Source organism: Limulus polyphemus, unplaced genomic scaffold (assembly GCF_000517525.1).
Source record: "Limulus polyphemus unplaced genomic scaffold, Limulus_polyphemus-2.1.2 Scaffold376, whole genome shotgun sequence".
Classification (NCBI taxonomy): domain Eukaryota; kingdom Metazoa; phylum Arthropoda; class Merostomata; order Xiphosura; family Limulidae; genus Limulus; species Limulus polyphemus.
In genome coordinates this window covers 634,536-645,620 of record NW_013665986.1, presented here as the reverse complement: position 1 = coordinate 645,620, position 11,085 = coordinate 634,536, and the positions used below count along the sequence as shown (strand labels likewise).

At 34.4% G+C, this 11,085-nt stretch overlaps 1 protein-coding gene across 1 annotated transcript in view; it reads left to right on the top strand.

Moving 5' to 3' along the window:
* Window positions 1-9,689, top strand: part of LOC106457809 (bestrophin-2-like) — a gene marked incomplete at its 5' end in the record, with an annotated part of 11,623 nt that extends 1,934 nt beyond the window's left edge. Inside the window, 6 exons of the mRNA XM_013917259.2 lie at window positions 2,684-2,838; window positions 3,893-3,970; window positions 5,528-5,680; window positions 5,894-5,974; window positions 7,374-7,525; window positions 8,377-9,689. Of these exons, the coding sequence (XP_013772713.1) occupies window positions 2,684-2,838; window positions 3,893-3,970; window positions 5,528-5,680; window positions 5,894-5,974; window positions 7,374-7,525; window positions 8,377-9,082 (1,325 nt within the window). The remainder of the gene's footprint in view (window positions 1-2,683; window positions 2,839-3,892; window positions 3,971-5,527; window positions 5,681-5,893; window positions 5,975-7,373; window positions 7,526-8,376) is intronic.
* Window positions 9,690-11,085: the final 1,396 nt, after the last annotated feature.

Sequence of the window (11,085 nt, the reverse complement as noted above, 5' to 3'; positions counted from 1 at the left end):
TCTCACGATGCCTCAAAGGATTAACGAACTCCACGAAGCGAAAGGAAGATCTACTAGATATTAATTGAATTATATATATATCAATTCATGTGAATATGACTGAAAAATTTCATTTTTTATGAAAAGGTGGTGTCTACTTACTTGTGACCACGCTGTGTACATACAAAAAAATCTGTTAACATGCATTTTAATTAAAGGAGTTAAAGCAAACGTAAATAACGACCCTTTGTAAAGCCGATGATTATCATTTCCACAAGTGGATACATATATTGTCCGTTATGAAACCATATCTTGGTGATGAAAGAATTAATGATGCATCAGTAATTCGTCATATATTTGAAAATAATGTAGTAGACCACCAAAATTGAATGCAACTACATGATTCTGATGTTGTGTACCATGCTTCAATAATTTATCATCTCTTTGAAAAGGATGTTGTAGATATCCAGAGTTGAATGCAACTACTTGATATTGCTACTGTACACCTTTGTTTCAAGGATGTGCTCGAACATGTGCATGGCTTGGATTTAAAATACAGATTCCATGTTTTCTCCTTCAACGACGTGAGCAACATATATCAGAATAATCCAACATATAAAGAATGGTTACGATAATGCGCTGGGTGGTCAATGGCTATTAAAAATAATATTGGTTACTAGATATAATTTTCACTAACAAATAGGTTTCTTTAAATTGTGATTACGTCCAAATCGTTAGTGCCCCTTCAAATTATCGTTGTCCTGATTTTGTGTAAAATACAGATGATGACTCTACTGTGGAAAAATGCATACTTTAAATGATGAAACTTCCAATTGTGATTACGTCCAAATCATTAGTGCCCCTTCAAATTATCGTTGTCCTGATGTTGTGTAAAATACAGATGATGACTCTACTGTAAAAAAATACTTGCTTTAAATGACGAAACTGCCAATTGTGATTACGTCCAAACCGTTAGTGCCCCTTCAAATTATCGTTGTCCTGATTTTGTGTAAAATGCAGATGATGACTCTACTGTAGAAAAATACATGCTTTAAATGACGAAACTTCCAATTGTGATTACGTCCAAATCGTTAGTGCCCCTTCAAATAATCGTTGTCCTGATTTTGTATAAAATGCAAATGACGACTCTACTGTAGAAAAATACATGCTTTAAATGACGAAACTTCCAATTGTGATTACGTCCAAATCATTAGTGCCCCTTCAAATTATCGTTGTCCTGATTTTGTGTAAAATGCAGATGATGACTCTACTGTATAAAAATACATACTTTAAATGACGAAACTTCCTAACAAACTGCAGCGTATTGTAGAGTTCCGAGGACTTACTTGCATGAGGTCATTGTTGAAAAAAATAGAAGCTTATGATGCACATTTAGGCTTTCCAAAACTGTCTGAATATGACCTTTGAACTCTTACATTTGCTGTTTACGAGCTTAGATAAGCAAAATATCATGTTCATAAACATCTTTCTGAAGATGGATTGTATGATATGTGGATTAACAAGGAAAATGATATCCTGTTATATGCAAACATACAGACAAGACATGTATTCAGGAAAGAGTATTCATTATAGCCAGGGTGTTCCCTATGGATATTCTGCCATTTCTAATTCACCCATTTTAAAAATGATACTGTTAATTCAGGATAAAGGTTGCGGACTGTTGTGCTCACGTGGTATCTGTCATGTATTTTCTCGGATGCCCCCCCCCCCATGAGGAAATTAATTTAAACAATTATCCATCCATTTTTGCAGGCTTTCCGATATAAGCAGCAGAAGATACCTACGACTACTCGGAGGGAATACGTAGATGTTCTGTCAAAGTATGTAGTCTGTTCCCCCCAAAGTAAATCACTTCATTATGGTTATACATTGTTGTTTGTCAACATATTATTAGTACTTATATTACGTTAAATGTATTGAACAAATTCAATAAAAAAACGTAAAAATGCTGTTGTATGCAACTTACCCATCTTATAATATTTAGTTCTTTACACTGGGGACGATTAAAACAGGATTAAAGAGCTAACATTTAAATACAATAAATCTAGAACCGGACACAGAAATTAGTGAACAAATATACCTAGCTACTGAAAGATTTGTATTTTGCATCTATGGCAAAGCTACTACGACTTTCTGACGCCATCCTTAATATTGAATAACTGACCAGAGAGAAAGCAACCAGTCATCAGCACCCAACCAGCCAACATCGACACTAAGGGAATGACTTTCACTTTTATAACACACCAATAGCCTAAAATATGGGTAGTATTTTATAGTCTCGCATGCAATCGAACACGGTCTGCCAGCTTCGAAATCTAGAGCTCTGCCACAGGGCCAACAATATTCTGAAAGGTTTTTTTGATGCATATATAAATATCTATGAGGTTTACAAAACATTTTCGTATCGGTTTATTGATCCACTACCTGAGGGTTCAAGTACAAAGAATTTATCACTAAGGGGGCGCCCATTTGTCTCGCTTGTACATTGAGACTTATCTGTATTTACGAAGAGTTTTTTATTTGAACCACTGATATTTAATCTAACTCGACCAGTTACTTTTTATTTCATTTTATCAAATATTTTGAACGTATATTTCCTGTGTATTTGAAAGCCAGCTTATTAAAAAGAACTATTGCTAAATACGTTAGATAATAACAATTTATGTCAATGTTTTATACGCAGGGATCATGACCAAGGAGGAGAGGAGAGTTTATGATGAAATTCCTATGGCCCATGGCAAATGGTGGGTCCCTGCCCAGTGGTTCACAGCTCTGGCAGTTAGGGCAAGGAAAGAAGGAAGAATTAAAGATGACATCATCTTGAAAGCCTTACTGGATGTATGGTTAAGCTTTTTAAAGAGTTGGGCCTGTGTAAAGGATTAAAAAGCTTGCACATATAAATAAATTGACGCATGCATGGAGGATGTTTTTTCCACATGAGACTATTTTCAAATCAAATTCAGGATATTATTGAGACTAAAAAAATTTCTAGTTAGTGAATCGTATCTTTAATAACTTATCCAACCCTCTTATTGGTCTCTGAGACACGTTTTAGTTGATATATTAAACGTATTTTGATAAACGGTTTATTTTGAATATCTTTGAAATGTTGTCAGCATTAAGATCAAAACTGAATATTATGAACGTAGCTGCATTGTTAGAATTTAGATCATTGTTAGCATTTAGATTAATATCGATGTACGTGGCTGCATTCTTAGCATTTAGATTAAAACTGAATATTGATGTATGTAGCTTCATTGTTGGCATTTATATCAAAACTGAATATTATGAACTTAGCTGTATTGTTAGCATTTAAAACATTGTTAGCGTTTAAAATATTGATGTACGTAGTTGCATAGACTATAAACTGTTGATGTTACAAGTTGAAGGAGTCTCGAAAATTTGGAAACTTTTTAAATAAAAACTTTTGAAACGAACCACGGATAAGCATTAGTTTGTACAAAATAATCGAATAAATTTGTACCAGTAAATTGTACATGGCAAGTTTGAGACAATCTAATGTATTTTTCTTGGGAGCTAGTTTACGACATTTACGTGTGGTAATATTCACAATTTCACGATTTTAAATAGAAGTTTATCTTAATATTCTCAATTCTAAAGTTTTATTACGTTTCTGCAAAAAAAATTATAAATTTTCCAATCCCAACTCGATACTTCGTATATTTCTTTAAAGTTAGAACAACAGAAAATGAAAATTGTTTATCAGTTATTCAGTTTACTTCAAAATTTCAATATTTTTTGTGATTTTTAAAAATAGTTTTTTTTAAATATCTAAAATGTTTGTGTTGAACTAATAGAAACAACTTAACTTGTCTTCGTTTCAGAGTTTAATCTTGTTAAAGCACTCCACTCCCCGTTTATGTGTTTTTAGGAGCTACACGAATATCGTGGAAACTGCGGAATGCTTTACAGTTATGACTGGATTAGCGTTCCTTTAGTGTATACTCAGGTTAGTAGTTTCACAAAGATCATGGTTGGCTTTCATGTTTGAAGAATCAATATTTTAAGCTAGGATAAAGGCCGGAGTTTCTATGTAAAGGTATTTTTTGTTTTTCACTGACATTATAATGTATTGGTTCGGTTTTGAATTTCACGCAAAGCTACACGAGGGCTATCTGCGTTAGCTGTCCCTAATTTAGCAATGAAAGACTAGAGGGAAGGCAGCTAGTTATCACCACCCACCGCCAACTTTTGAGCTACTTTTTGACCAACGAATAGTGGAATTGACCGTCACATTATAACGCTCCTTCGGTTGGGACGGGTATTTGGTACCTGCGACCCTCAGGTTGCGAGTCAAGCGCCTTAACCACCTGGCCAGGCCGAGCCTGTTATAATATAGCATGAAAAACGCTGCTGTAACATTACGTCGATTTTTTTCTATCACATCAAATAGAAAGTAATAAGATGTGAAAAATAAACCAATGTGTTATAATTGCCAATGTCATGTAGTTTCTTTTATTTTATACGGACCACGACATGCTGTATATTACAAACAGAAGTGTATATTTTCTGATCTTTTAAGCTGCTGATATAAATTTATTAATGACAATGATTACAAATGCCACTTCCCTCTCTAGAAAGAAAGCTGTAAATCATTATTTTAAAGCAGGTAAAGATTATGTCAAATTATAAAAATGACAATCAAGTATTTGGATTTTGGGCGAAAAACAAGTACCAAACCAGAGGAAACAAGTACCAAAAAAATGTACTCTCTAAAGTTCAGACCCTAAACCAAAGTTTGAACCCTTGCAAAGTATTAGTTTGTGGCGCCATCTGTTCTTTGATCTTAGACAAAATTTTCTTTATCATTACGATCTTACGACATTCTAATGTGAAGTATCTAGTCGTTAAAAATAAACTTAAAATATATACAATTGTATAACGAATCAAATCGAAGATTATGTATAACATATTCATACTTATGGAAATTACACTAATCAATTGAGTTATATTACATTTACTGAGAAATAATCATTATTTACTATTTATTTGAAGCGAAATCATGTGATTGTTTCAGGAATATTTACTATGACATCCAAAATATAAAATAAAACGCAAATACGTTTTTTTTGTATGAATAACTAAATAATTAACGTTTATTTTTCATTAAAAAACAACGAATAAGTAAACAACAACAACAAAAACGACGATCAGCGTTTTTAATGTAGGCAGTAAACTCACAGTAATTTTGATTGAGCCGTGGTTTTATTTATAGTGGACTGCGTTTGTCATTGGCCTTTACTAAAGAATTCGTCCAATCAAAATACGATAAGATTTTAAATACGAACAACGAAGAACGCAGTATTCCAATGAGAGTCTGCATATTAATAAATCGGTGCTACGTGTTATAGAAATTAATTTAGCTATCAGTTTATTACTTATGATTTATTTTCAGTGTTTTGGTTATGTTTAGTTAAATCCGAAAAAATCATCTACGTTAGGCTGCAGAGATTAAATTCGCTTTACTTCTACTATTACATGTTTTGATTTTTCTTTTAACCGATAGGTGGTGACATTAGCTATCTACACGTATTTCCTAGCTTGCGTGATGGGTAGACAGTATCTAGACCCCACGAAAGGTTATCCTGGGCAGAAGATAGACTTGTATTTTCCTTTCTTCACGATACTCCAGTTCTTTTTTTACATGGGATGGATGAAGGTTTGTTCAGTAAAACAAAGTTATATTTTCGTTAAATATTTCCCCCCCCCCACTAATTCTGTTAGTTAACTTTGTGTTGGAGTACTCCCAGACTTGTACATTTAACGTTTTCAAACAACACATTTCTTTAAATTTTGATTTGTACCAACTAAACGAAATTTAAAGTTAACAGTGATACGATCGTATAGCTATTAAAAAGTTTTTATACACTAGGTAGCAGAGTCGTTGATCAACCCTTTCGGTGATGATGACGACGATTTTGAGCTGAATTGGTGCTTAGACAGGAACTTTGCTGTAAGTAACCGTAAGTTTGTACTGCTGTCTAGACAACTTCACGGTAAGTAACCATAAATTGGTACTAGTTTATCAACTACTTCACGGTGAGTAAACAGGAGCTTATATAACATTCTGGACAACTTCACGATAAGTAAACAGGAGTTTGTACAATATTCTGGACAACTTCACTGTAAGTAAACAGGAGTTTGTACAATATTCTGGACAACTTCACTGTAAGTAAACAGGAGTTTGCACAATATTCTGGACAACTCCACGGTAAGTAAACAGGAGTTTGTACAATATTCTGGACAACTCCACGGTAAGTAAACAGGAGTTTGTACAATATTCTGGACAACTTCACTGTAAGTAAACAGGAGTTTGTACAATATTCTGGACAACTCCACGGTAAGTAAACAGGAGTTTGTACAATATTCTGGACAACTTCACGATGAGTAAACAGGAGTTTCTACTGCCTTCTGGACAATTTCGTGACAAGTAACCAGAAGTAGGCACCTTCTAAATAACTTCGTAGTAAGCAAACAGAAGTTTGTCTGCTTTTTAAAACGAATCCGCAGAAAGCAACAAAAGTTTGTCACTGCTTTCTTGATAATTTTGTGGTAACGAACCAAAAGTTTGTACTGCTCTCCAGTAACAAGTGCTACCATGTACACTTATTTGCTTGAAGATAAACCTATAAATATCTTAAGGAAGGACATCACCTAACCGAACCGTTATCTAGACAGAATATTCTACAGTAAGTCATCAATATCTTATAAATGTTAGAGCAAAAACATTATTAAAGATAAAATAACAGAGATATATAAGGAATTATTTCCGATTTCTAAAGCGGAAAGTAAAGTGATAAAGGTGAATATAATCTTGTGTAATATAACCATGTTTTTTTTTATTACGAATTCTAAGGTTTCATGAACACGCAAATAGAGGTGAAACTTTGGTGTTTGGTGTTCAAAATGTGTGTAGGGGGGGGGTAGGGGGTAGGAGACGGTTACTGTGTTCTCTGCAGGAACAAACTTTATGACTTAACACTATTATTTTTGAATGTGAAGGGGATAATTCCCAGTTACTGAACAAGGTAATGATATTTCCGTCATCTCCCCCATGTAACTTCCGTATATGTACTACATTGGTATTAATCCTTTACCCTATGTCGTCACTGCATGTTATGCAAAACCTTGTTAAAGAAACGATAATCTTTGTTTAGGCTTTAAACCTCTAGCAATAATTTTCTTCATCACAAAATTCAAATAGTTTTATAATTTCCATCTTCTCACACTTGACTTTTTCCAAGTGTAAACAATAAAACTTTTGTACTTGCATACTTGCATTTGTCGAAGATTTGACACATCATTTCATGTTTTAGAGTAAAGTCTTCAACGGTAACTTTTATTATGACCAGATGTCGCTCTTGATTGTGGATGATATGTTTCAAAGGCATCCTAAGCTGGTGAAAGATCAGTACTGGGATGAATTGGAACCTCAGCTGCCTCACACTAAGTCTTCTTTTATTTTAAGAAAACGGCCGTACCTTGGATCTGCTACCAATTTTGAGTAAGACTTTTTTTTAATGTTGAAACTAGATAATGGTGCGAATGAATATGAGATTGCAAATATTGGAGAATGAGGTAAAAGTGTACAACGTAAATAATGTACAGGTTGGTTATATTTATTACACGAAAAAAAAATTGCTTGAAGTGTAACATTTAATGATTTTGCTAACGAATGTATAATTTACAATCATTGTATACGCTACAAACGTTTTCAAATTTGTTGTAAATGTGTTTTCGTAGAGCAAAGCCAGATTGGGCTATCTGCTGTATCCACCAAGGGGACGAAACCACTGATTTCAGCATTATAAATTCGAAGACTTACCGCTGTCCCATAAAATAAATAAATAAATGAAACACAATGCTTTGTTTGTTTGTTATGAATTTTGCGCAAAGCTACACGAGGGCTATCTGCGCTAGCCATCCCTAATTTAGCAGTGTAAGACTAGAGGGAAGGCAGCTGGTCAACACCACCCACCACCAACTCTTGGGATACTCTTTTAACAACGAATAGTGGGATTGACCGTCACATTAAAAAGCCCCACGGCTGAAAGGGCGAGCATGTTTGGCGTGACGGAGATTCGACCCCCCCAGATTGCGAGTCGAGCGCCTAACCACCTGACCATGCCGGGCCCTCACAGAATGACTATGAATAACGTATTTTTATAACAACACTTAAAATTGCTAATTTTCCAACAAGTTCACTTGACACCTTCAGGTCTTCTTGAAATAAAATTAGATTCCAGACGTATTTTGAATAAGATTTCAGCGTTTCAACATTATTTTAGTGATAATATAAAGGGAAAAAAACTTGTATATGATTTATTCAATTAATTATTTACTTCTAATGAACAGTGTTCACCCTGATGAAGCAGAATTTGTTCCAATGGAAACCATTATGGAAGAAGACAACACCGGAGACATGTACAGGAGTACATCTAATAGTCTTGGAAATGACCTGTTGACTCCAGAAGCAGACATAATTTCCCAAAGAAATGTGCGATGCTCTTCCGAGTTTCCTGGACGCAGGTTTTTAAACTTCCTGTCCGGACAGGATAGCTCCGAGAATATTGTCCAGACACCGAAGAAAGAATTTTCTCCATCCTTTATCTTGAAATCACCACGAAAGCGCTCGAGAGCTTGGTCAGGCTCCGAGACACCGGAGAGTCACAAATTTGCAGAAGAGAAAAAGTCCCGATCCAAACTTTCTCTCGTATCAAGAAAGAATTTTTCAGGTGAGAAATCTCAGTGTCTAATCGAAAATGTTTCGAGTAATCCGACTCTTTCTGCTACATTTTTCCCTAATGCCGATGAGAAAGCTGATGTGGCTGAATCGAATGCTAAAAACTGTGATATAGATCCGAACACAAAGTCATCCCAGACGGGAATTGAGACAACAGTTGACATAGACGTGTCTCCAATGTCTAGCTCTATCGGCGAATTATCTCCATATGAACCGAATATTCCACTCTCGTACATAGACACAGCAGAAACTTCATCCATATGTCAAGAACGATCGCCGTTCCAATTAGATCCTTCGAATTCAAAAAGGACCATCTAACCAAGATCCTTCTTTAACTAAATAGCGACTTTGTAATTTTCTCGTGGTTAAAAAACTATTACTTTGCCAACTACGTATCTCTGGTGGAATAAAACACCTCTCTTCCTGTGAATCAAATTTTCCATCCACAACAAAGAAATCATCACATACTTTAGCCTCTCAAACAGACTTAGAGTCATGAATAAACCAGTCTTGACCACTTGTCCAATTGTAAAACTATTTTAAGGTGAACAATGGATCCGTCTTTAACCAAACATTAATCAGATTAAATTGCATTCATGCCCAGACAGGGTATTTTTTCACCAGAGCGGATGAAATCTTCATCTACAGTACTAATTCCACGTGAACCAGTTGATCCATCTTAAATCAAACACTCATCAGGTATATTATACTCGTCCACAGTTAGATGGTTCTCACCAGAAAGGACGAAAAACTCATTTAAAGTCGAGATACAAATTCCATGTGAAGTTGATCAGTCCTTAACCAAATAATCATCAGGTAAATTATATTATTTCTCATACAAAGACCTTTTTCACCAGAGCAGATGCAATCCTCATCTACAATCGAGAAACCATATATATGTGCACCAATAGAATAATGCTAAATAAAAAATTACTTTTGATCGCTTGTGTCCATTGTTGAATCCTTGGAAAGCCACACATGTATCTCAAAAGCTATCATATATATGAACCATGTGCATAAAAAGTTTTATAAATAAATAAGCTATGCTATAACGATACAAAACACTGATCCAGAACGTTACTAAAAGTTAAGCACAAAGCTTGATAATTGGCTGACTGTACTTTGCCCAATCCAAGCATCGAACACCGATTTTTAGCGTTATAAGTCCCAAAGTTTACCGGTAAGCTTGTTGAATAATAACGATTTTTATTACAATAAGTTACCAAAAATAATGAGTTTTTTTATCATATGTCTGTTGTTAGAAAATTTGCAACTAATTGTTATATCGTGTAGAGTTCTTTAAATCATATCTTGACATGCTCTATGAAACAGTAACTTGTATTTATTAAGATGGATTTTATTTGTGCGATACTCGTCTGGCAAACTGTTTGTAAAGATTTATTAATAGTGTTTCAAAGATGACTACTGTGCAACTATTAATTAATACTTTTTTATGCGGAAAAGATTATATATTGTAAGATAGATAAAGCGCATATAACTAGATTTCTACAGTTTAAACTAAATTTATTCTATACACTTTACAGAATATAAGTACAGTAAACTTGTAATAATACTGCATTTATCTTGAATCTGTTATTAAGTTCCACCTACGTACTGCTACATCAGTAGGCCTGCAAGATTGGATGATGGTGTCTTCCTCATGGCGGAAATGTCTGTGAAACCACATGACAGATGTCGTGTGAGTAGAACAGTCTACAACTTTTTCATCAATCCTACACTGGTAGTACCATGCTGAAAAGGGGTGAATTAGAATTGGCAATATACCCTATCCATAGGAAATACTTGATCCTTACGATACCCTTTTCAGGATAGGATATAAGTGTTGATTGGATTTTTGCACGTAATAGAGTATCATTTTCCTTGTTGACCCAAAAATATTATGTAGTCCTTCAGAAACATGTTAACGAGCATAAAGTCATTGTGAATTAGATAACTTTGTACAGATTTCAAATCATCATTGGGTGACAAAGTGAACACGTGGCATAAGATAATTTAACAAAAACCATCAACATGTGCGATTGTATAATTGGCTTTACAGATGATACTACGTATTCACTAATTGGATTTCTCTCTTTTATTGAGTATGCTGCACCTCATCTGATGGTTGCTCTAAGTTGAATTTTGTCCACGTCAAATGTTAGAAAAAATACGTTTTACAAGCATTATTAGATTAAAAACTATCTTCACACGTTATTTAACAAACTGATATTTTAGCTGGTAAAATGTGGAGCGCAGTAGGTAAGCAAAATTATTTTTCAATATGTCATGAACTTTACCACAATGAACAAGAAGTTAAAAGG